The sequence below is a fragment of the Dipodomys spectabilis genome, unplaced genomic scaffold (genome assembly GCF_019054845.1).
Source record: "Dipodomys spectabilis isolate Male_0828 unplaced genomic scaffold, ASM1905484v1 ptg000752l, whole genome shotgun sequence".
NCBI classification, from domain to species: Eukaryota; Metazoa; Chordata; class Mammalia; order Rodentia; family Heteromyidae; genus Dipodomys; species Dipodomys spectabilis.
The window spans coordinates 111,120-136,979 of NW_024871429.1; the positions used below are offsets into that span (position 1 = coordinate 111,120).

The following is a 25,860-nucleotide window of genomic DNA, read 5'->3' on the forward strand; positions in this document are numbered from 1 at the left end:
CGCCCTGAGAACGAGTCGGCGCAGGCTCTCCCCGCCCACCCCCGCCTTCGTCCCGCCCTTCCACATCCGGTCAGCCGGAACCCGGCAGCCGCGGGGCCGCCGCGCTTCCGCCGCCGCGGGGTCGGCGCTGACGGAGGGGCTCAGTGTGAAGCCAGCCCCGGAGGCACCGCTGGAGCCGCGCGGCCGGGGCGGAGCCTGAGGCGTGCGGGGCCCGACGGGAGCCGCGGGGCCGGGGCGGAGCTGCCCGGCCCGGACGCACCCCCGTCCCCCCCGGACGCACCCCCCCCCCCGGACGCACCCCCCCCCCGGCCCGGACGCACCCCCCCCCCCCGGCCCGGACGCACCCCCCCCCCCCGGCCCGGACGCACCCCCCCCCCGGCCCGGACGCACCCCCCCCCCGGCCCGGACGCACCCCCCCCCGACGCACCCCCCTCGCCCGGACGCACCCCCCCCCCGGCCCGGACGCACCCCCCCCCCCCCCCCCCGCCCCGGACGCACCCCACCACCCGTGGGCCTCGCCTGTCATCCCAGCTGCTCAGGAGGCCGACTGAGATCTGAGAATCAAGGTTTGGGGTCAGCTCGGGAGGTGAGACTGAGATCTTCCCATTCACTGATGATGATGGTGATGATGATGATGGTGATGATGATGATGGTAATGATGGTGATGATGACGATGATGGTGGTGATGACGGTGATGATGACGATGATGGTGATGATGATGATGATGATGGTGATGGTGGTGATGATGATGATGGTGATGGTGATGATGATGATGATGATGATGATGATGATGATGGTGATGGTGATGGTGATGGTGATGGTGATGATGATGATGATGATGATGATGATGGTGATGATGATGATGGTGATGGTGATGATGGTGATGATGACGATGATGGTGGTGATGACGGTGATGATGACGATGATGGTGATGATGATGATGATGATGGTGATGATGGTGATGATGATGATGATGATGATGATGATGATGGTGATGATGGTGATGATGGTGATGATGATGATGATGGTGATGATGGTGATGATGGTGGTGGTGATGATGATGATGATGGTGATGATGGTGGTGATGATGGTGATGGTGATGATGGTGATGATGATGATGATGATGGTGATGATGATGGTGATGATGATGGTGATGATGGTGGTGATGGTGATGATGGTGGTGATGGTGATGATGGTGATGATGATGATGGTGATGATGATGGTGATGGTGATGGTGGTGATGATGGTGATGGTGATGATGGTGATGATGATGATGGTGATGATGGTGATGACGATGATGGTGATGATGATGGTGATGATGGTGGTGGTGATGATGGTGGTGGTGGTGGTGATGATGATGATGGTGCTGGGAAGGTGGCTCCAGGGTACAGTGCTCGCCTCGCATGCATGAAGCCCTGGGTTTGATTCTTCAGCACCACAGACACAGGAAAAGCCGGAAGTGGCGCTGTGGCTCAAGGGGTAGAGCGCCCACCTTGAGCTGAAGAGCTGAGGGACAGCGCCCAGGCCCAGAGTTCAAGACCCACGACCGACAATAATAATAATTGTAATAGTTTTTTTAAATGCCCAATGTTCTGTGCCAGTGACTCCCGCCTGTCATCCCAGCTACTCAGGAGACTGAGATTTAAGGAACGTGGTTCAAAGCCAGCCCTGGCAGGAAAGTCTGTGAGACTCTGATCTCCAATGAACAAACGGATGGAAGTGCTGTGGCTCAAGTGGTAGAGCACCAGCCTTGAGCTAAAAAGCTGAGGGAGAGCACCCAGGCCTTGAGTTCATCACACACACACACACATATATATGTGTGTGTGTATGTCTGAATGTATGTATGTATTCACACATACATACGTCTGTTTTGTCTTGTGGTGGGCATGCCTTCTGTTTTTCTGTATATCTCCTTCCCACCCAGAGATCTTTTTAAGCCTCTTTCCCCTCCTCATCTGCTTTCACAACCACCACCACCTCTTAAGATCTTAACTCGGTCCCTGGTCTTCCCAATCATTCACTTTATTCTCACCAGGTGCTTCGTGAGCTTGGTTCCTGCTCTATTGTTCATCTCTTCCTACTAATCCTCTTGGCTGGTCTCTGTCTCTTCCCTAATGCTGAACACAGTGCCTAAGAACACAAAGTACTTTAGGAGCATGCTTGTTTCTTTAAATGAAGTTTAAGAGAAATAATGTTTCATTTTTTAAAAAAAGAAAAAGGAAAACCCACTGCATTTTAAACATGATGACAAAACCACTAGGGTTCAACTGCAGGAAAAACTCAAATAAATAGCTGGCCACCAGTGGCTTACGCCTGTCATCCCAGCTACTCAGGAGGCCGAGATCTGAGGATCACAGTTCAAAGCCAGCCCTGTCAGAAAAGTCTGTGAGACTCAGCTCCAATTAACCACCAGAAAACCAGAAGTGGTGCTGTGGCTCAAGTAGTAGAGCACAACTTTAAGCTGAAGAGCTGAGGGACAATGCCTAGGCCCAGAGTTCAAGCCCCACCACGGACCAAAATATTTTTTAAAATAAAAAAAAAACTAGAATAAGTTTGAAGTCACAAATAGAATCTCAGGGACTGGGAAGATGGCTCAGTGGTAGAGTGCTTGCCTTGCATGCATGAGGCACTGGGTTCGATTCCTCAGCACCACATAAGCAGAAAAAGCCAGAAGTGGGGCTGTGGCTCAAGTGGTAGAGCACTAGCCTGAGCTGAAGAGCTGAGGGACAGCTCCCAGGCCCAGAGTTCAGACCCATGATCCACAAAAAAAAAAAAAAAAGAATCTCAAAGTGGTGGAATTTCTTTTAGAATGATACAGCAATACTAAAGCATTATGTGGGGGTTTTGGGGTATTTTTGCCAATCCTGGGGCTTAAACTCTGGGCCTGAGCACTGTCCCTGAGCTCCTTTTGCTTAAGACTAGTGCTCTAACACTTGAGCCACAGTACCACTTCCAGCTTTTTCTGTGATTAATTGGAGATAAGAGTCTCACATGGGCTGGGAAGATAGCTCAGTGGTAGAGCGCTTGCCTTGCATGCATGAGGCCCTAGGTTCGATTCCTCAGCACCACATAAGCAGAAAAAGCCGGAAGTGGCGCTGTGACTCAAGTGGTAGAGCGCTGGCCTTGAGCTGAAGAGCTGAGGGACAGCGCCCAGGCCCAGAGTTCAAGCCCCACGACTGACCCAAAAAAAAAAAAAAGTTTCACAGACTTTCCCTGCCTGAGCTGGCTTTGAACCATGATCCTCAGCTCTCAGCCTCCTGAGTAGCTAGGATGACAGGCCGGAGCTACTGGCTATAGGTGGTGGTGGTTGTGTTGTAGATTTGATCTAACTGTTTTGTGCTTGTGTTTGTTGTTCTCAGAGCTACAGAAACCCCGTCCAATATGAAGAAAACCCGAGAACGATTCTGCAACAAAGAAAGGGAATTCGTGTATAAATTCAAAGTGGGACGGGAGTGTTTGGAACTGAGAGTGCCTCTCACATTTCCCGTTCAGGAGAATACCAGTCACCTGCACGGACGCCTGATGCTACTGCACGCTCTTCCTTGCTTCATCGAGCGCGGTGAGGACTGCTTTGTGTTTACCGGCTCCCTGCTTTCTTGCAGTAACAGCTCCCTTGTAGTCCAGCGCTGGTGGCTCACACCTGTAATCCCAGCTATCCAGGAGGCTGAGATCTGAGGATTGACATTCAAAGCCTGCCCCAGACAGCAAAGTCCGTGAGACTCTTTTATCTTCAATTTACCTGCCAAAAAGCCAGAAGCGCAACTGTGGCTCAAGTGACAGCCTGGAGTGAAAAAGATAAGGAACAATACCCAGGCTTGAATTCCAGCCCCAGTTCTGGTGTACACAAACAAGTTTGTATGTTAGAGAGATCAATGTCACAGTGGAAACATAAAATAGGAGTTGTTTTAACTGCTACAGGAAAATCAGAGCAAATCCTCCTCGGTCCTTTTTGGATTGAATGATTTTCCTGTAACCCTTGTAGTCATTTATAAACTAAATAACTTTAGTATCAAAATTAGATTATATAATGAAAACTGCTTTTCAAAGATTAGGGGAAGGCGGGCGCTGGTGGCACACGCCCCTAATCCTAGCTACTCAGGAGGCTGAGATCTGAGGATCACAGTTCAAAGCCAGCTTGGGTAGGAAAGTCCGGGAGACTCTTATCTCCCATGAACCACCAAAAAACTAGAAGTAGTGCTGTGATTCAAAGTAGTAGAGTACTAGCCTTGAGCAAAACAGCTCAGGGATAGCACCCAGGCCCTGAGTTCAAGACCTGACCAAAAAAAAAAGACTAGGGGAGAGCATTTCACCTCTGAATTGAGTTGTATGATTTCTAAGACTTCCTGGCTCTCACTAATTATGGGATGGTAGAGTTAAATCACCAAGCTGCTTGTTCTTGCAGTAATCTGATCCAAAGCGTGGTCACACAGAAGGACTAGTTACCTCTGAGAATCTTTGCCTGCCTAAATTAATCCCCAGTGTGATCCTTTTGTGCTCATGGCTAGCACTCTACCATTTTTTTTTTTGGGGTCCGGCCATGGGGCCTGAACTCTGGGTCTGAGCGCTGTCCCTCAGCTCTTCAGCTCAAGGCTAGCGCTCTTCCACTTGAGCCACAGCGCCACTTCCAGCTTTTTTTTTCTTTTTGCTTATGTGGTGCTGAGGATTCGAACCCAGGGCCTCAGGCATGCAAGGCAAGCGCTCTACCACTGAGCCAACTTCCCAGCCCCGCTCTACCATTTTGAGGCACAGCTCCACTCCAGGATTTCTGGTGCTTCATTGGACATAAGAATCTCATGGATTTTTTTTTTTTTTTTGCCAGTCCTGGGACTTGAACTCAGGGCCTGGGCACTGTCCCTGAGCTTCTTTTGCTCAAGGCAAGCTCTACCACTTGAGCCACAGAGCCACTTCCGGCTTTTTCTGTGTATGTGGTACTGAGGAATCGAACCCAGGGCTTCATGTACGCTAGGCAAACAGTCTACCACTGAGCCACCTTCCCAGCCCCCTCATGGGCTTTCCTTCCCAAGCTGGCTTCGAACCACGATCCTTAGCTCTCAGCCCCCTGAGTAGCTAGGATGACAAGGCATGAACTACTTTCACAAGTCTTAACATTTTAACTTTGCTCTGAGCAATAAACAGGGTCAAAGAAAAACTAATCTCTTAAGCGAAGTGCACTTTCATTGAAGATTCTGTTGAGTGTTTGCTTAAGAAAGAAAATGCCCCATTGTGACCCTTAGCAGGTAAGCATTCTCCTGTTTGCCTGAGTTTGCTAATGGTGGCGATTGTCCCTTGCACAGATCTGGAAGCAGCTCTGAGGCAGTTCATAGAGGAAGAATCGCTCCAGGACTACGACACGGAGGCTGAAGCCTCCCTGGAGGCCGTGAAGTCAGGGGAGGTCGATCTCCACCAGCTGGCGAACACCTGGGCCAAAGCTTATGCCGAGGTAAGAAAACAGGGCAGCCGGGCGCCAGTGGCTCAGGCCTGTCATCCTAGCTACTAAGAAGGCTAAGATCTGAGGATCATGGTTCAAAGCCAACCTGGACAGGAAAGTCCATGAGACTCTGATCTCCAATAAACCACCAGAAAACTGGAAGTGGCGCTGTGGCTCAAGAGGTAGAACACTCACCTTGAGCTGAAGAGCTGAGGGACAGCATCTAGGCCCAGAGTTCAAGCCCCACCACCGACAAAAAAAAAAAAATTTTTTTTACTTGTCTTGGAGCTTGAACTCAGGGTCAGAGTGCTTCATTTTGTCTTATAGTCAGACCTGGGGCTTGAACTCGGCCTGAGTGCTGTCCCTGAGCTTTTCTGCTCCAGATTAGTGCTCTGCTACTTAGAGCCACAGTGCCACTTCTAGTTTTCTGATGGTTCATTGGAGATCAGAGCCTCATGGGCTTTCCTGCCTGTGCATCAAACCACGATCCTCAGATCACAGGCTTCTAAGTAACTAAGGTTACAGGTGTGAGCCACCAGCTCCCAGCTCTGAGCTTCTTTTTGCTCAAGTCTAGCATTCTCCCACTTGAGCCACAGCTCCACTTGTGACTTTTTTGGTTGTTTGTAATGGACATAAGTCTCACAGACTTCCCTGCCCGAGCTGACTTTCATCTATGATCCTCAGATCTCAGCCTCCTAGTAGCTGGGATTACAAGCATAAGCCGCTGGTGCTGGGCTAATCTATAATCTAATTATATCACTCATACTTAGAGAGTATTTCATAGTGAATAGTTGTTTGTTCTTTATTTGAAATTCTAACTGACTTTTATATAACAACCTTATTCCAATAGCAATAGTTACTTTTAAGCTTTGATTCTTCTTTTTTGTGTGTGTGTGTACCAGTATTGGGGCTCAGGGCTTTGTGCTCTTGATTGTTTGTTTTCCTATCAAGGCTGGTGCTCTACCACTTGAGCCACAGCTCCACTTCCAGCTTTAGTTAGTTTCGATGTCTTCATTTACATTCTTTTTGTTACATGGTTTTATAATCTCTTCATTTTCCATTTAAATAGTATACTCCATAAGCTGTAAGTGCTACACACATTGTAACTTTATTGAGGAAGAATTCCACCAACTAGACTATGACAGAATGCCAAGATACCACTGAGAATAAATGCAAAGAAAAGACATGTTGATTTCCCTGGAGGTTATCAAGCGATCAGGTCTGCAGATTGGCAGAAGTCACTTTGTTTCCATCCCTTTAAGATGTGCAGAAGTGTAGAAGGAGGAAGAGTAACTGTAATTCACTCCAGGAAACTCATTATGTAGAGGAAAAGCAGAAAGCACTTGCTTATGGGAGCCCAGGCTCCAAGGATTGTTGTTTTGGAACGTGCGTTCTTTCATAGAAATGGGATGGTGGCATACTTAGCTTTTGGGAGTCTGAGGCTTAAGCCAAGGTCTAACTGTATATCCCAGGCTGGCCTCCAAATTCCATCACAGCCAACTGAGCACTGGGATTACAACACTGCGCTACGACACCCAGTTACATATTATTATTGTTATTGTTGATATTATTATTATTGTGGATCCTTCTTTCCCTTGGTCTCTGGTAGTGCTTCGTGCGTGCCCACAGGTAACTGACAGTGACCGCTTAGTTCATCTCTCCCCATAGTCTCTTCCTACTCAGTCAGTCCTGGCTACCATAAACACGGGGGTCTTTCTGTCCTCGTGAGATTATACAGAAGCAGCCTCACGCATGCCCTCCTAGCCCTGTCTTAAATGACAGTGGTCCGCCATGTTCACAAATGAGTGCTGTGCCTCCCTTAGACCACCCTGGAACACGCCCGGCCGGAAGAGGCCAGCTGGGATGAAGACTTCGCAGATGTGTACCACGGCCTCATCCACTCGCCCGCCTCGGAGACGCTCCTGAACCTGGAGCATAACTACTTCGTTAGCATCTCAGAGCTGATTGGGGAACGAGACGTGGAACTGAAAAAATTACGAGAGAGGTACTTCACCTTCCTGCCTTCCCGTAGTTACACTCGCGTGACCGTACTTACGTGGATGGAACATTGTCTCACCTCTTCAGATAGGAACAGAACGTGATTTGGTGTATTCGTTAAAGGATGATATAGAGAACTCCTTTACCTGTATATGTAAGTGTGCAGTTTTAACTGGGAGAAGTCCCTTCCAACTCTGTTCCCGAAATAGAGTGCACCAGCCTTGGTATAGTTGAGTTTTGTTTTTGTTCTTTTGCTAGTCCTAGGGCTTGAACCCTGAGCCTGAGCACTGTCCCTGAGCTTCTTTGGCTCAAGGCTAGCGCTCTACCACTTGAGCCACCGTGCCACTTCCGGCTTTTTCTGTGTATGTGGTACTGAGGAATCGAACCCAGGGCGTCATTGCATGCTGGGCGAGCACTCTACCACTGAGCCACCTGCCCAGCCCTAGTTGATTTATTTCTAACAAAGAACTAGGCGTGAGCCACCGGCATCTGGCTTAAAAACAATTTTCAGGATGAAGAGTTGTTTATTATACCTGACACACTGACACAACTCCTCTGAAATAGCATAAAATTTCCTTTGACCTAAACCGTACAGTCTAAAATACACGGTCTCAGATTTGGGACACTTGAAATAAGTGGTAATGATAAGCCGAGCATTAGTGGCCTATAATCCTAGCTACTCAGGGGGCTGAGATCTGAGGATCACGGTTCAAAGCCAGCCCCAGCAGGAAAGTCCATGAAACTCTTATCTTCAATGAACCACCAGAAAACCAGAAGTAGTACTATGGCCCAAGTGGTAGAGCGCTAGCCTTGAGCTGAAGAGCTGAGGGACAGCACCCAGGCCCAGAGTTCAAGCCCCATGACCAACAGAAAGAAAGAAAGAAAGAAGTGGTCATGAAATTTTAATTATTGTGCTCTTCTTTGTCTTTTTTTTTTTTCCTTTGGAAGAAATTTGCTAGCTATTTCTTTTTTTTAAAACCTTGAAAAATAGCATTTGCACTTTTGTTGGTGGTGGTGGTAGCAGTCATGGGGCTTGAACTCAGGGCCTAGCCATTGTCCTTGAACTCTTTCACATAAGGCTAGCATTCCATCACTGAGCCACAGCTCTATTTCCGGTTTTCTAGCAGTTCATTGGAGATCAGAGTCTCACAGACTTTCCTGCCCAAGCTGGCTTTGAACCATGATCCTCAGATCTCAGCCTCCTGAGTAGCTGGGATGACAGGCGGGAGCCACTGGGGCCCAGGGCAATGGCTTTTTTTTTTTTTTTTATCCACGAGGGAGAACCCTTATAATGTAAAAGATTGATACCACAGTTATATTTATAGAGGCCCTGCATTTCTTCCTGTTAAGTCAATTTCACCTTAACTTCACCTGAGCTGGGAAAACTTATAACAAGTTCATTGGCTGCTCCAGGTCATTACCACCAGATTTTTGTAGAAATGAACATCTGGGCTGAGCAGGGCTCTGGAAAAGCCCTTACCTGGCATTGATGTGGCCCTGAGTTCAGAGGGATAGAGGAAGAAAGATGGGGTGAGAAAGGAGAGGGAAAGAAACCAAGAAATGTCCATGTGACTAACTTGCGTAAGTATCTTTAACATCACATAGGTAAGTCTAATCAGTCACGATAAAGAAATATAAGTGCACTTTTTGTTTTGCTGGTCTTGAGGCTTGAACTCAGAGCTTGGGCAATGTCCCTGAAAATTTTTTGCTCAAGGCTAGCACTCTTACCACTTGAGCAGACTGGTTTTGAACCATGATCCTCAGACCTCAGCCTCCTGAGTAGCTAGGATGACAGGTGTGAGCCACCAGCGCCTGGCGAAATTCACTTTTAAGAGAAGTTTTACTTAAGTAGATTGCTGGTAAAACTCTCAGCTTATGTATTTGCTCTTAGTTTATCCAAAATGTATTTTTTTGGGGGGGTCCGGTTGTGGGGCCTGAACTCTGGGCCTGGGCGCTGTCCCTCAGCGCTTCAGCTCAAGGCTAGCGCTCTACCCACTTGAGCCACAGCACCACTTCCGGCTTTTTTCTTTTTGCTTATGTGGTGCTGAGGAATCGAACCTCGTGCATGCAAGGCAAGCGCTCTACCACTGAGCCACCTTCCCAGCCCCCAAAATGTCTTTTTTTTAGAGCACACTTCTTTTGCCTACATTTATTCTCGAAGGTAATTGAACGTTTGCAATGAGGATACTTACTCAAAGGTGCATCCAGAAAAGGCAGCACACCGCGCATGCACCACTCGCTGGGTTCCTGCTGGTAGCCACGTCCTCCTTAAACCATCACCCAGTCAGGAGCCAGCGCTTCCCGCATGGCCACGCCCCCTTCCTGCTCCTGTGGTCACTGCGGATGCTGCCCCAGAGAGGTCTGCACCTCTAACACCGCTGATTAGTTCTTCCTGTAGGGAAAATCCTTCCTAACCTCTGCACAGTATTTCTTTGGCTAAATAAAGAAGGCATGCCTGTCCTCCACCTTCCTCAGACTGTACTTCACATTCCCTGTTAAAGATAGTCTAGTGGCTTCACAATTTGACTCTTAGAACCGAATTGCCAGCCTCTGGGGGTAATAAACTTTCAAGGCTGGAGATCACTTCAGCTTATATTCTAATGCGTAGAAAATCTGTTTTAAGGGTAGGCCCCGGTGGCTCACGCCTGTCATCCTAGCTACTCAGGAGGCTGAGGTCTGAGGATCGCGGTTCAAAGCCAGCCTAGGCAGGAAAGTCCTTGAGACTCTCGTCTCCAGTTAACCACTAGAAAACCGCAAGTGGCGCTGTCGCTCAAGTGGTAGAGTGCTTGCCTTGAGCTGAAGAGCTGAGGGACAGTCCCCAGGCCCACAACCAAAAACAGAAGTCTGTGTAAGGACTAGAGGTGTGAATCAAGTGGTAGAGTGCCGTGCCAGCAGTAAGCAAGAAAGCCAAGTGAGAATGTATAGCTCTGAGTTCAAGTCTTGGTACCAGCGCACGAGCATACACAACACACACAAATCTATTTAACTGTTTTTTTTTTTTTTTGCCAGTCATGAGGCCTGAACTCTGGGCTTGGGCGCTGTCCCTCAGCTCTTCAGCTCAAGGCTAGCGCTCTACCACTGGAGCCACAGCGCCACTTCTGGCTTTTTCTGCTTATGTGGTGCTGAGGAATCGAACCCAGGGCCTCATGCTTGCAAGGCAAGCACTCTACCACTGAGCTACCTTCCCAGCCCCACACAAATCTATTTAAATTAGAATTGCCCAATCTTTTCTTTGAACAAATTCACGGGAGGAAGGGGGTCAAGACCTTCACACATCGCCATGGTAACTGAAAGGTCCTTTCGATTTGGACCATTTTCATTGACGCTTGAGTTATCTGTTGGAATTGATAGAACAGGCCGCTAACCATCACTAGTGCACACCTCCCTTACCAAGAATTCAGAGTGATTCCCAGAAATCACAGCACCCACTTCTGGCCAGGGCTATCTTCCCTTTGCAGACTGTCCCGTACAAGGAAGTCTGAGGCAGTCTCTGATTGGATATGATTGGCTCATCCGAGGTGGTCTCTGATTGGCCCGTCTGAGGCAAGACCCTGATTGGCTCATCGGGGGCCATTTCTGATTGGTTAATTGATGTTTCAGACAAGGTGTGGAGATGGAGAGAGTGATGCAGGAACTGGGAAAATCTCTCACAGATCAAGATGTCAATTCGCTGGCTGCTCAGCATTTCGAGTGCCAGCAGGTAAGTGACAGCAGCAACTTCAACACACGCATTTACTTTTTTTTTTTTTTTGCTCATATCACACACATATATGTATATAAAATTCACCGTTGGCACGTTGGCACTTTTAGGACTTAGAGAATAAGTGGTCCAATGAATTGAAACAGTCAACAGCCATCCAAAAGCAAGAGTATCAGGAGTGGGTGATAAAGCTTCACCAAGACCTGAAGAACCCCAACAACAGCTCCCTCAGGTACTGACCCTGCCTGCCTTCCTGCCTCCCTCCCTCCCTCCCTCCCTCCCTGCCTCCCTCCCTCCCTCCCTCCCTCCCTCCCTCCCTCCCTCTCTCCCTCCCTCCCTCCCTCCTTCCCTCCCTGCCTGCCTGCCTGCCTTCCTTCCTTCCTTCCTCCTTCCCTGCCTCCCTCCCTCCTTCTTTTCCTTCCTACCAATCTTTTCTCCCTCCCTCCCTTTCTTTTTTTTTTTTTTTTTGTCGGTCGTGGGACTTGAACTCTGGGCCTGGGCGCTGTCCCTCAGCTCCTCAGCTCAAGGCGAGCACTCTACCACTTGAGCTACAGTGCCACTTCCGGTTTTCTGGTGGTTTATTGGAGATAGGAGTCTCACGGTCTCTCCTGCCCGGGCTGGCTTTGAACCGCGATCCTCAGATCTCAGCCTCCTGAGTAGCTAGGATTACAGGCGTGAGCCACCAGCGCCCGGCTCCCTCCCTTTCTTTATCCCTGCCTTTCTCCAACTCTTTCTACCCTCCCTCTGTCCCTCCCCCCCTCCTTTCCCTCCCTCCTCCCTCCCTTTAATGCAGACCCATCATCATCCTGCCCACTGCAAAACTGCTCTCATCTTTTTTATTTGTTTAAGTTGCCATGCAAATCCAAGCTGATTGAATGCTTCTTTTAGTGCTTCTGTGACCAGGCTATGTGTGAACCACTTGAGGGCCAGGGAATTGGTGACTGCTTGGTTTAAAACAGAATTAGAACTTGAGCTTCAGGCCTGGGACGGTGGCTTAGTGGCAGAGCGCTCGCCCAGCATGCATGAAGCCCTGGGTTCGATTCCTCAGTACCACATATGCAGAAAAAGCTGGAAGTAGCCCTTTAGCTCAAGTGATAGAGTGCTAGCCTTGAACAAAAGAAGCTCAGAGACAGCGCCCAGGCCCTGAGTTCAACCCCCAGGACTGGCAAAAAAAAAAAAGCCAGAAATGGAACCGTGGCTCAAATGTCAAGCCTGCCTTGAGCAAAAAAGCCAAGTGAGAACACATGGCCCTGAGTTCAAGTCCACTGCTAGCAAAGAAAGGAAAAGGAGTGAGAGAGAGAGAGAGGAAGAAAGGAAAGAATGAATGAAGGGAAGAAGAGAAAGAAAGAAGAAAATGAAGCTTCTAGTTTTTTCTTTGCATCTAAATGATGCCTTTTTTTGTTTGTTTGTTTGTTTAGAACATTGTGCTAGCAGGAAAGTACACTGTCTTTTGTCAGTTGCTGCCTCTGATCTTTCTTTCTTTTTTGCTAGTCCTGGCACTTGAACTCAGGGCCTGGGGCGCTGTCCCTGAGCTTCTTTGGCTCAAGGCTAGCGCTCTACCACTTGAGCCACAAAGCCACTTCTGGCTTTTTCTGTTTATGTGGTGCTGAGGAATCGAACCCAGGGCTTCATGCAGGCTAGGCGAGCGCTCTGCCACTGAGCCACCTTCCCAGCCCCTCTGATCATTTCCTTAAGCCTCTGGGCACTCTGGATGGTGATGGATGGCTCATTGATACTGCTTACTGAGCAGACGTGGGAGCAACAGGGGCTGTGGAACCTTGCAGAAAGCATCAGGGCTTACCACAGCTTCTCGTCACCATGCATTAAGGGAAGGCTTAGGCGTAAGTTAGAGCACAGAAATTCTAGCCATTCCTTAAAGAATGATTGTGACAACTAGGCAAAGAAATCATGTGGATGATGTTATTGATTTCAGCGAGGAAATTAAAGTTCAGCCAAGTCAGTTGGGAGAATCCGTGGAAGCCATGGGAAGGATCTATGAAGAGCAGAGGAAGCTGGAAGAAAGCTTCACAATCCACTTAGGTAAGTGTGCAGTGTTCCCGAAGTCCTCGTGTATTGCAAGTTCTAACTCTTGTATTACACTGTAAGAGAAGAAAAAAGTCCTTCGCACGTGAGGAGAGCAATATAGTTTGTGTGTGTGCCAGTACTGGGGCTTGAACTCCTAGCTTTACACTCTCATTGCGTTTGTTGTACTCTAGGCTGGCGATCTACCACTTGAGCCACACCTCTACTTGCATCTTTTTTTTTTTTTTTCTGGTTCATTGGAGGTGAGTCTCATGGACTTCTTGACTGGGCTGGCTTCAAACCAGATCCTCAGAGCTCAGCCTCCAAAGTAAATAAGATGACAGGCAAGAGCCACAGGCACACAGCTGTTTATTTGTTTATTGTCTTGAGGCTTGAATGCTGTCCCTGAGCTCTTTTTGCTCAAGGCTAGCACTCTGCCACTTTGAGACACAGCTTCACTTCTGGTTTTCTGGTGGTTCATTGGAGATCAGAGTCTCACAGACTTTCCTGCCTGGGCTGGCTTTGAACCATGATCCTCAGATCTCAGCCTCCTGAGTAGCTGGGATGACGGTGTGAGCACCGGTGCCCGGCCTTGTTCATTTTAAATGATACTTTGCTTCCAAAAACGCCTTCTGACTCACCACTTTGGGTATTTGCAGGTTATGTATACATGTATACATATTGTCTTGAGATTTGCGTGTATACCCCTGGCTTTCTGTACGGCTTTAAGTCTCGTTCTGGGACCTCTCCCCCCAGGGGCCCAGCTCAAAACCATGCACAACCTGAGGTTGCTGAGGGCCGATGTGCTGGACTTCTGCAAGCACAGGAGAAACCACCGCAGCGGCGTGAAGCTGCACCGGCTGCAGACGGCCCTGTCGCTCTACTCCACCGCGCTCTGCGGCCTGGTGCTGCTGGTGGACAACCGCATCAACTCCTACAGCGGCATCAAAAGAGGTGAGCCCCGGGCCGCCCGTGACGCCACGACGTCCCTCCCGCTGCCGCCCTCCGCTCTCTCCCCTCTCTCCTGTCTCGCTGTCTTTCTCCCTTGCTGTCTCTGTTGCTGTGTCTTTCTCTGTGTCTCTCCTCTCTCCCTGTCCCCCCTCCCCTATCCCCTCTCTTCCTCCCCTTCCTTGTCCTCCTCCCTCATCTCTTGTCCACCCCCCTGGTGGGAGGTGTCTGCCTCGCGGATGCTCTTGTGTGAAACCCTTCCCTGCCTGTCGGCGCACCTCACTTCTTGCAAGCGTTTCTACATCAAGATGTGTGGCTGTTTTTTGGAAGAAGCAGAGTATATGTCTCCTCTCTCCAGAGAACCCTAAGTTTCAGAGGCTCCTAAGGATTACAATCAAAGGCTCCCTGATAGATGGATTGGAATCTCAGCAGGATTTCCAGAGCCCGCCCCTCAGATTTTGATCATTGGAAAGTTATTGGAAATCACAAGAAATCACCCTTGAAAGCTTTGCCTTTCCATTTCCCTTAGGCTGGGCTGCGTCTCTGTAAGTCCTGGACAGCCCTAGCTCACACCTAGTCACTTGTTTTACGCCCTAGATTTTGCCACAGTGTGCCAGGAGTGCACCGACTTCCATTTCCCGAGGATTGAAGAGCAGCTGGAGGTGGTCCAGCAGGTGGCGCTCTACGCAAGGACCCAGCGCCGCAGCAAGTCCCGGGAGCCTCGGGGTCAGTCCCTCCTGTCCCCAAACCCTCCAAGAAGTTCTGTGTCTCTTCACATGGACACGGTTTTTTTTTTTTTTTTTAATTCGGCCGTGGGGCTTGAACTCTGGGCCTGGGCGCTGTCCCTCAGCTCTTCAGCTCAAGGCGAGTGCTCTACCACTTGAGCTACAACGCCACTTCCGGTTTTCTGGTGGTTTATTGGAGATAGGAGTCTCACGGTCTCTCCTGCCTGGGCTGGCTTTGAACCGCGATTCTCAGATCTCAGCCTCCTGAATAGCTAGGATTACAGGCGTGAGCCACCAGCGCCCGGCTATGGACACGGTTTTTACTCGAGGGCATTGCACTCAGAGCATGAAGGGTCGCAGGAGGCAGGGTGAGGCCGCCCAAGCCCTTACGCTCAGCCCTCCAGGACTGAGATCAGAGGATCACGGATTCTAAGCCAGCCTGGGCAAGGATGATTGGTGAAGCTCTTTTTTTTTTTTGGGGGGGGGGGGGGGGTTTCTGGTCATGGGGCCTGAACTCGGGGCCTGGGTGCTGTCCCTCAGCTCTTCAGCTCAAGGCTAGCACTCTACCACTTGAGCCACCGCACCACTTCCGGCTTTTTTCTTTTTGCTTATGTGGTGCTGAGGAATCGAACCCAGGGCCCCAGGCATGCAAGGCAAGCGCTCTACCACTGAGCCACCTTCCCAGCCCAAAACTCTTATTTCCAATTAGCCACTAAAATGTTGGCATGGACGCATACCTTGAGTGATAGAATGAGAAAAAGCCAGCTGAGTTCAAGTTGCAGTGCTGGCACCAAAAAAAAAAAATATATAGATAGATAGATAGACAGACCTATTTATATATAGATCTATCTGTCTATATATATATAAATTTATCTACTTATATATATGTGTGTATATATACATGTGTGTGTATACATATATACACACACACACATATATAAATAGATCTTGCTCGGGACTGTAAATAAATGACCGTAGCAACCAGGGACCCATTTAATTTATTTATAATAGATATATATTTACATATAATAGATATATATTTATAATAGATATTTATAATAGACATATTTATAATAGGTATACATAATATACATAGATATTTGTAATAGATGTAGTTATAATATATGTATACAAAAATATACATAAGTATATATGTATGGTAGCACTAGACATAACGCTTCATATCTTCTCATGTATTTTTGGCATTAGGGATTGAAACAGGAGCGTCTGCTACGCCTCCAGCCCCAGTACAAATCATCAGGCTCCCTTTTCTGTATTTATGCCTACTACTGCAGCCTTCCCTACTTCTTCAGGGAGTTTACTAGAATTTTCCTTTCTAATTTCCTGAAGTATGTCTGGCAGAGATTGGATCTGCCGGACTTGGGGCCCACGTGTGTAATTCTAGCTACTCTAGAGGAATCTCGATTCATTCCGAGGCCCCGGGCTCTAGGCCAGGTGAAAAATGTCCCCTAGAGGCCATCTCGCTGAGAAGCTGGCTCCCAAGGCACAGGCCTGGCCTCTTCTAGGAAAACGTGTCTGTAGGTCCTGTTGCATTTTTGTAACCAATTGACGTTTGAACCTTCATAGCCTTCATAAACGCATGCGCGTTTATAACACGCTTCTCATGTTACCACCTTTATTCTAAGAGATCGCCTCTTTCAACAACTGCCTGAAAAGGCAGTTTTGTTTGAAATAGCCTGTCTGTGTGAAATGAATCATGTCAGATTTAAACACAGAAAGGCAACTTCAGGAAGGTTCTGAATCCAAAGTGGTCCCTGGTTGCTACGGTCATTTATTTACAGTCCCTAGCAAGGTCCAGCCAGGACGCTGACACGGATTCTAAGAATAAAGATGGCAGGGCTGGGAAGGTGGCTCAGTGGTAGAGCGCTTGCCTTGCATGCCTGAGGCCCTGGGTTCGATCCCTCAGCACCACATAAACAAAAAGAAAAAAGCCGGAAGTGGTGCTGTGGCTCAAGTGGTAGAGCGCTAGCCTTGAGCTGAAGAGCTGAGGGACAGCGCCCAGGCCCAGAGTTCAGGCCCCACGACCGGACCCCAAAAAATAAAAATAAAATAAAGATGGCAGCACTGCACACGAATGCCATTATGTTCGGCATAGTTAACTTCGTGCCCTGAGCCGCCAGGTGAAAAACTTGAGTGGCGCAGGGGGTGAGAGTTCAGGACCTCCACCCTCCTAAACCTCTGTTTTCTCCTAGAGAACACGGAAGATCAGGCTGGGGTAGACGCGAGTAGTAGAGCAGATGCTTAGTCTTGGCAAAGCCCCCAGTTCTCAGCAGACCCCCACCCAAAAAAAAGGAAAGAAAAAAAAGCCTGGCGTTGCCAAAGTGATTAGGGTTCTAGCTATAGAGTTTTGAAAGAATGGAGATTATCACATAGAGCTCATATTGGGACATGAGTGCAGTGAAGGTCTTAAAAATTGCTTAATGTAGCCAGATGCCATGGCTTGAACCTGTCATCGTAGCTACTCAGGAAGCTGAGATCTGAGGATCGCGGTTCAAAGCCAGCCTAGGCAGGAAAGGCCATGAGACTCTTACCTCCAACGAACCACCAGAAAACCGGAAGTGGAGCTATGGCTCAAATGGTAGAGTGCCAGCCTTGAGCAAAAGAGCTCAGAGACAGTGCCCAGGCCCAGAGCTCAAGCCCATAATTCACACACACACACACGAGCACTTAGTTTGTCTAATGTGTTGTCATCTTTTTTCTTGGGGCGCTGTCTTTGAACAGATTCTGGAAGCCAAAATGGAGGAGGTGAGGAGAAATGTAAGAATGCAGAGAGAAACTACCTAAATATTCAACCTGGTGAGTATTGTTTTCATCTTAAATTATGATTATCTTTGGTCTCACACATTTACATGTAGATTTAAAACGTAAGCCTGGCACCGGTGGCTCACGCCTGTCATCCCAGCTACTCAGGAGGCTGAGATCTGAGGATCTCGGTTCAAAGCCAGCCCGGGCAGGAAAGTCTGTGAGACTCTGATCTCCATTAAACCACTAGGAAACTGGAAGTGGCGCTGTGGCTCAAGTGGTAGAGCGCCCGCCTTGAGCTGAAGAACTGAGGGACAGCTCCCAAGCCCTGAGTTCAAGACCCCTGACCAACCAAAAAAAAAAAAAAGAAGGTTTGAAACGCAAACCTTTTGGTGTGCATTTATAAAACACTTGCCAGTGTTTCCCTCAAAGCAACATTGTACATCTCTGAGGTCCATTGCTCCCCCGCCTTCTGGGATTTATACGCGTAATGACCGAATTTCTCAAGCAGTTGCACGAGTTTTGCCGCTGTCTGCCGTTTCAAATATCCTCTTACATGCTATTTCTTGGGTTTGAAAGGAATCGTCCAAGACAACATTTTCAGCCTGAAATGCATGGAGCTAGGAAGAGCCTAGGCCATTTGATTTACACTCTTATTTCCATAGTCTCTCATCTCCTGCTTTCCACACACATGCATGAGTGTGTGTGCGCGTGTGCGCATGGGTGTGTGTTTGCATGCGTGCACCAGTACCAGGGCTCGAACCCAGGGCCTGGGCACTGTCCCTTAGGCTTTTGCATTCTACCCCTCGAGCCACCCCTCCACTTGTGGCTTTTTGCTGGTTAATTAGAAAAAAAAAAGAGTCTCATGGACTTTTCTGTCCTGGCTGGCTTCAAACCACGATCCTCAGATCGCAGCCTCCTGAGTAGCTGAGATTACAGGCATGTGTACCAGCACCTGGCCTCCGTTCCTATGTTTCCTTATTATCCTTGGAGGTGCTGTGTGGCAGCTGCAGCTCGGTCTCTCTGCCAGCCTTCCCACTGATTCACCAATGAGCCCCACAGAGGGCGACAGGAAACCCCAGGACAGTCCCCGGCCCTGCGAAGCGTGACAACTCATGAACCAAGTGCTGAGCTTTACCTTCTCCAACATAGCCACTTCCGGGTGTTTTTCCCCTGCTTAAGGTCTCTTCTTCCCGTTGCCTTGCGCAGATCTGCACGGGAGCCAGATGGCTTTTCATTCTAGGCGATGTCATGGTCCTTTCTCTTTCCTCGGCCGGCTTGCCGCATCACGTTGTGGTCAGATCTGTGGCCTCGATTTCCTCCCGGCCTCGGCTCCACCACCTTCGTGGGCAATTGGTTAGCGTCGGCTGCGACTTCCTCTGCTTTGTGGGAGAGGAAACCGTTCTTCTCTCTCCATCTCAAATTACCTCCCGAGCAAGATGTATTGTATTCCTTTTCCTAGATCCATAATTTAAAAGGCCTCGATGTTGTGGCTTTCTTAAAATATGTCCATCGCTACTATTCTGGAGACCCCGGTGATTCCTGTGTTTTCCTTTTTCAGCCTAACTCTTTATCACAGTGTTTATTTCCTTCCTGACTCTCTCTCTCTTTTTTTTTTTTTTTCCAGAACAAGGGTATGTCTTGGTATCATAGCGGTGTCCAAATCAGGAACACATTTTGTGAAGTGTGAATTAGAAAAGAGCAGTACAGTGTTGATCGGGGCCTCTGAACCGTTCAGCCAAAGGGCGCCACCAACCCCCAGGCCCCCAGAAGAGAGAGAGACAGAGAGAGAGAGAGAGCAAGGTGTGAGTATTTACAGCTTAGGTCATCAAATTCTCAGTCACTTTGTAAAGAAAGCAGATGGACAGTGGCTCTCAGAACCCACAGACAAAGCCATGGATGATCAGGAAATTAAACTATTCCACCTGCTGTCACGCGGGGGCTAGAGACCCTTTCTCTGTAAGGTGCCGTCTCCCCTCCCCTTCCCCCCCCTTTCTTTCCTTCTCCTCCCCTTCCCTCCCCTCTCTTTTCCTACGATGCCATTTTTATTGTCTTACAAGCACCAGCACCAAGCCTGGCCTCCATTTTATCCAGGGGTGACGTGAAAGCAAGAGGTGGCAGGGACAGTGCCAGGCCGGGGATTAGGAGCACTGCAGAGCCTTCGACTTGCCATGCCCACTGCGGGCGCCCCGCCTCCCATCCACCACGCGGCCTTCCAGCCCCTCCCCTGAGCCCGCAGCGCGGTGAGCTGTACTGCTCACGTTTGATTTTCCCTTTGTCCGTGGTCTTGTGTGTCTCCACCACCAATCCTTTTTCTTCATTTCTCTGTTAAACGAATTCCTTCTCCCAATCAAAAACAACAACAAAAAGGAAGATTCTTGCCCTGGGCCTAGCAGTGGCGTGCATGCGTGTGTGTGTGCGTGCGTGCGTGCTTGCGTGCGTGTGTGTGTGCAGCCCAGTGTGTGCTGGAATATGCAAATATGTACTCATGGCCGTGTAGGTCAAGTTTCTGCAGCAGAAATGACCAGGGCCGTACATCAGATTCTAAGACCATTTCCCTAAAATCAGAGTGAGCAGAATTGTGAGGCCCAGGGCTGAGAGTAGTAAGATCCAAGCAGACCAAACTTTGCCCAGAAGGACACAGAACTTCCACCGAGGCATGTGTCATTGTAAAAAACCTCTGTGTGTCTCACAGACTCTCCTCCCCAGGCTGGCTTTGAACCGCGATCTTCAGATCTCAGGCTCCTGAGTAGCTGGGATGACAGGCGGGAGCCACCAGCGCCAGGCTGCTGGGGTTGTGGCTTCTAAAGCCCCTGGAGGAGCATGAACTCACACGCGTGTGAGCATTAGCATTCTGCGCATTGTGCCATACACAGGGGAGTTTTACATCACGCGGCATTCAAACCTCTCGGAGATCCACGTCGCCTTCCACCTCTGCGTGGACGACAATGTCAAGTCGGGAAACATCACGGCGCGGGACCCTGCCATCATGGGGCTCCGGAACATCCTCAAGGTGTGCTGCACCCACGACATCACGACCATCAGCCTCCCTCTGCTGCTGGTGCACGACATGTCGGAGGTGAGCTCCCTGGGCGCAGGCCGGGAGGCCTGACTCCCCTTTAAGCGTATAAAGCCCTGCCTGTCTTGTCTGGTGAGTCGGAGAGCAAATACTCAGCGCTCACGCTCAGGGGATTGCAGCATTGTCCTACACGAGAATTCAGAACCTTCTTTAGCTGTAGATGAAATGTGTCCCTTTCTCCTCTTCCTCTCCCTCCGCTGGGTGCCAGTGGCTCACGCCTGTCATCCTTACTCAGGAGGCTAAGATCTGAAGCTCCATGGTTGAAAGCCAGCCCAGACAGAAAAGTTTGTGAGACTCTGATCCCCAATTAACCAGCAATAAAAGCTGGAAGTGGAAGTGTGGCTCAAGTGGTAGAGTGCCAACCTTGAGTGAGAAAGTTAAGGAGCAGTGACCAGACCCTGGGTTCAAGTCCTAATACCATCACACACACACGCACACGCACACACACATAAGCATTCTGCCACCTGAGCCACAGCACCGCTTCTGGCTTTTCCTGCTTCTGTGGTGCTGAGGATTGGAACCCAGGGCCTCATGCATGCCAGGCAAGCGCTCTACCACTGAGCCACCTGCCCAGCCCTTAAGAGAGTTCTTTGTTGATTTTTGTTTTTAATTGTGTCAGTAGCGGGGCTTGAACGCAGGGCTTTGCAATCTTGCTTGTCTCACTCACTCGACTGATGCCCTACTGCTTCGAGCCCCAGCTCCACTTCCTTGGGGGAGTTGGGGCAGGCCCTCCTCCCCTCCCCACTCCTGGAGCCTGGCCGGCCCTCCGTATGGACAGGCAGAACTCTGCCCTGCTCCACCGTGACTCTAGGCCTTAGTTCCATTAGGAGCCGAGATGCCATCACTGTTCGGGCCCTGGGGAGGACTTCCTGCCACAAGGGACTATCCAAACATCCCTGCAGCTGGAGCCCTGGTTAACCAGTTGATAAAAATGGTTCCCTGTAGGTGGCAAACAACCTCAAAACCGGTGTTTCCAAAAGTCACTAAGTTCAGATGTCCTGGCGGGCAGCTGATACGACCACAGAGTGCCACAGCCTCCCAGGCTTAAATCGGGACAGCCAGCTGCAGAAAATTAAGTCTGTTTCGGAAGGGTCTAATTTAATTCACTCAAGGGTATCGAGCCAGGATCCTCCCTGGTGAGTCTCCCGTGCTAGGTCAAGAAGTTTCTTCCAGAACCCAGATGACACCAGCAGCACCCAGAGAAAAGGGGCTCATGCGTTCAGGCGAGGATCCCCAAGTATTTTCTGGTGCTGTTTCTCCTCTGATCAACAACCAGAAGCTATGGACACAGTCACCCCAGATCGCAGTTTATAAGGGAGCAATCAGATCTTAAAATGAGTCCCGGCTATCTCTAATAGATAACAGAACTGCAGAACGGCTCACAACCTCCAAAAAGAGAATGAAACCGGGATAAATACACATCACAAAGGAGAAGAGCCACTTCAGGAGTCTGTGATCTGACAAAGAAGCTGTTTTCAGGTTAAGTTTCCCCAGTACCATGAGGAACAAATCAAGAAGTCAACGATCGGAGCTCCTGATCGGAGCTCCTGACTTGTGTTTGTGTCTGACAGTTGGTGGAGCCTAGAGATTTGAGTTTTACAGTTGTTATCCCTGAAGATGTTCGTTTTTTCTTACTTTTTCTGGGATGCTACGCATCTACATCGAACTAGACTGCCCCAGGCTGAGCCTGCTTGGAAGCAGGCCAGGTCTTGGAACAGAACTCTGGAAGCTTTTTGATACTTTCCCTAAGTCACTTAGGTCCCTCCCCTGCTCCAGGGAAATCACACTTTCCATCTCCGAAAGCAAGGGGTGAAATTGGGTGTGGTAGCTCACACTCGTAATCCTGCTCTGGAGGCCGGACATCCGGAGGATCTCAGTTTTGAGGTCAGCCCAGGGAAAAGCAGCTGGAAGGAGGAGGATGAAGTCCGAGCCCACACCCTGTCAGGAGCCGAGAGCCAGTCTCCAAACAACAAAGGCACCAGTGCCCCGGAGTCGGGGCTCAGCACCTGCCCACAGTACATCCAAGGCCCCAAGTTCAAACCCCAGTGCCACCAAAAACGAAAACCAGAAACCTCAGACGCGCATGCGGTGTCCATCACCGCTGGCTTCTGAATGGTTCATCCGTGAGGCCGCGCCTCATTTTCCTTGTTGTTTATCACCAGACCCCCGTTGGGTGGCCATGGTCCTTGCTTGGGTCGTTTCTAGGTTTTTGGTTATTGTGGTTTTGGAAACATTGGGTGCTGTGAAGAGTTTCACGCATACCTTTGGGCATTTCTGCAGGGAATGTACTTAAGTCCCAGTATGTAGGGGATTGTCTTTGGCCGATCAGGACGAGGAGCTTTGCAGAGTGGTTTTACCACCCTGTGGTGTTTTGTCTATATGAGTTTGTTGTCGTTATTGTCGTTGTCAGTCATGGATTCAAACTCAGGGTCTGGGCGCTGCCTCCGAGCTTCTTTGGCTCAAGGCTAACGCTCTACCACGTGAGCCACAGCGCCACTTCCAGTTTTTTCTGGGTGTGTGGTAGTGAGGAATCGAACCCAGGGCTTTATGCATGTGAGGCAAATACTCTACCGCTGAGCCACCTTCCCAGCCCACGAAGTTCTGTCATAAAGATGCTGCTTGGTCTTTGTGTCCACAGGAAATGACCATACCTTGGTGCCTGCGGAGAGCAGAGCTGGTGTTTAAGTGTGTCAAAGGTGAGTGTGACCTTTTGTTTTAAGGACAGTCGCCTCCTCCCACTAAGGCAAAGCCAGAACAGCCCAGAAGATGGAATAGGACATCACTTCATTTCATAACAGACTTTATAATTGATTTGTGTGTGTGTGCCAGTCCTGGGGCCTGAACTCAAGGCCTAGCTGCTGACCCTGAGCTTCCACTTTGAGCCACAGCGCCACTTCCGGTTTTCTGGTGGTTCATTGGAGATCAGAGTCTCATGGATTTTCCTGCCCAGGCTGGCTTTGAACCACGATCCTCAGATCTCAGCCTCCTGAGTAGCTGGGATGATAGGCGATCCTCAGATCTCAGCCTCCTGAGTAGCTGGGATGACAGGCGGGAGCCACCAGCACCCAGCCTCTCTTGCCTTAAGAACAAAAAAAGTCAAGCTAGTGCGTTAACTTTTCCTAGCCTGTTGTAGGCACCCTGAATGGGGGGGGGAGGTGTCAGTGTGAGCCGATGTTTATTTGCTCTCTAGGCGGGGGGCGTGGGAGACGTTAGAACTGTGTAGTGCCGGCAGCGCTCACTCCTCCGCGAGTGGCCCGTGGGGTCAAAGGCCACACCTTGTGACAAGACCACCTGTGTTCCTCTGTCTCAGGTTTCATGATGGAGATGGCGTCTTGGGACGGGGGAATTTCCAGGACAGTGCAGTTTCTGGTGCCGCAGGTATCTTGGTTGCATGGCCTGTTTCCTAAGGGGAGAAGCATTTGGGTGGTGGAAAGATGTCCACATCCGCCGCTGCGGGGCCTCTTGTTGCAGGCTCAGGCCCACCCTGAGCCTCCGCCTCCTCCTCCGCCGCCTCCTCCTGGGTCCCACCATCCTATTAGAAATGAGGACGCACGCGTGCCGGGCACCAGTGGCTCACGCCTGTCATCCCAGCTACCCAGGAGGCTGAGATCCCAGGATCCCACTTCAAAGCCCAGTCAGGCAAGCATGTCCAAGAGACCCTTGTCTCTGATTAGCCACCCCCCAAAACAGAAGTGGCGCTGTGGCTCAAGTGGTAGAGCGCTAGCCTTGAGTGAAAAAGCTAAGAGTTCAAGCACCACGCCTGGCACGCAGGCTCAAATAGTATGCACCAAGACTTAGCAGAAGAGGATTCTGTTTTCTCCACAGAGCTTAGCAAAAGGAGTGTTCGTGATCGCTGAGGGTACCCATGTTGCTTTCTGACAATCATTCATCCTATGACAGATCGAGTATAAATTCTCAGAGAGCAGAGCCAGAAAAGCAGCCTCGGTCATGGGGCTTGAACTCAGGGCCTGGCCGAAGTGCCTGAGCTTTATCACTCAAGGCTGGCTCTCTACCACTTGAGCTACAGCACCACTTCTGGTTTCTGGTGGTTTATTAGAGATCAGAGTTTCACGGACTTTCTTGCCCAGGCTGGCTTTGAACCGTGATCCTCAGATCTGAGCCTCCTGAGTAGCTAGGATGACAGGCATGAGCAATCTATGCCCGGCTCTAACAATTTTTTTTTTTTTTTAAATCAGCAATGATTGAACAAGTGCAAACTTTTTTGGGTTTTTTTGGCCTTTTTCTCCCATACAGAGCATTTCTGAAGAAATGTTCTACCAGCTGAGTAGCATGCTCCCACAGATCTTCCGAGTCTCATCAACCCTCACGCTGACATCCAAGCACTGAGCCCTGCTGCTGTGGCTCTGGCAGCGGGATTGCCCAACTCTCCAGGAACTCCAGTTATGCCGCAGCCCTGTCAAGCAGAAAGATGCCCGGAGGACCTGCCACCCAACCCACAAATCAAATCATGACGCACATGTGCTAAAATCTTAACCCTCTGAGCCATCTGGGTCATCAGCCCCGACCCGATACACTTACTCTGAAAGCTTCTACGAGAAGGAGTAGCTCTCCAGGTACTTTTATTGCCAAATGTTAACAAGTTAAAACTTTCCACGCATCGCAGGCCGATACTTCCTACAGGAGACTTTACACAACATTTTTCGTGAAAACCTTTGACATTTCCCAAGGAATTGGATCTCAGGTTTCAGCCTTCGTGAACAAACATGTCCAATCTCCCTCCTGATTTTGAATGCCAGCTCCAACTTAAAAAAACACCAAGAGATCGCTTGCAACTAGAGATTTCTTCTGGTGAGAAAAATTCTTGTCGCAATACAAATCTAGGAGCTGGGCACGTCTGATCTTTTCAAGCCTCCTGCCTGATTTTTGTTTGCTCATTTTTTTTTTTTTTCAATCTACTCTTTCGAAGGTTGTGGAAGTTAAGAGTCCAAAAAAAAAAAAAAAAGGCTCTGCATTCTTGTCCTCTGTCTCATCTTTCCTCTGGTGTCACCCTGCTCTATTAATAACAATTCACAGGCCGAGAAAGTCAAGTCCTCGGTGGCCAGCCTGCTACAAACTGGGTCTGCACTGGCGCCAGGTGGTATTTTAGTGCTCATGTTAATTCTTTGTCCTCCTTCCCACAGTCAGCAGGTTGGGGGTGGGGGGACAGTGAACTCAGGTCTCCGGGTACAGGAGCAAA

General features: G+C 49.5%; 1 protein-coding gene across 1 annotated transcript; it reads left to right on the top strand.

Moving 5' to 3' along the window:
• The first annotated feature begins 553 nt into the window (after positions 1–553).
• Positions 554–25,629, top strand: CUNH12orf4 (chromosome unknown C12orf4 homolog). The gene is made up of 14 exons (XM_042672648.1): positions 554–586; positions 3,360–3,559; positions 5,295–5,440; positions 7,252–7,433; positions 11,027–11,126; positions 11,237–11,358; positions 13,060–13,166; positions 13,905–14,102; positions 14,694–14,822; positions 17,564–17,638; positions 20,461–20,663; positions 23,302–23,359; positions 23,974–24,041; positions 24,918–25,629. Exons 2-14 carry the CDS (start codon positions 3,382–3,384, stop codon positions 25,008–25,010), a joined length of 1,659 nt encoding a protein of 552 aa, XP_042528582.1. The 5' UTR covers positions 554–586; positions 3,360–3,381; the 3' UTR covers positions 25,011–25,629.
• Positions 25,630–25,860: the final 231 nt, after the last annotated feature.

Coding starts and splice junctions, on each gene's coding strand:
- CUNH12orf4 (XM_042672648.1), top strand. CDS start 3,382: ATGAAGAAAACCCGAGAACGATTCTGCAACAAAGAAAGGGAATTCGTG. Junction 23,360..23,973: donor GGTGTTTAAGTGTGTCAAAG/GTGAGTGTGACC, acceptor CCTCTGTCTCAG/GTTTCATGATGGAGATGGCG. Junction 24,042..24,917: donor TGCAGTTTCTGGTGCCGCAG/GTATCTTGGTTG, acceptor TCTCCCATACAG/AGCATTTCTGAAGAAATGTT.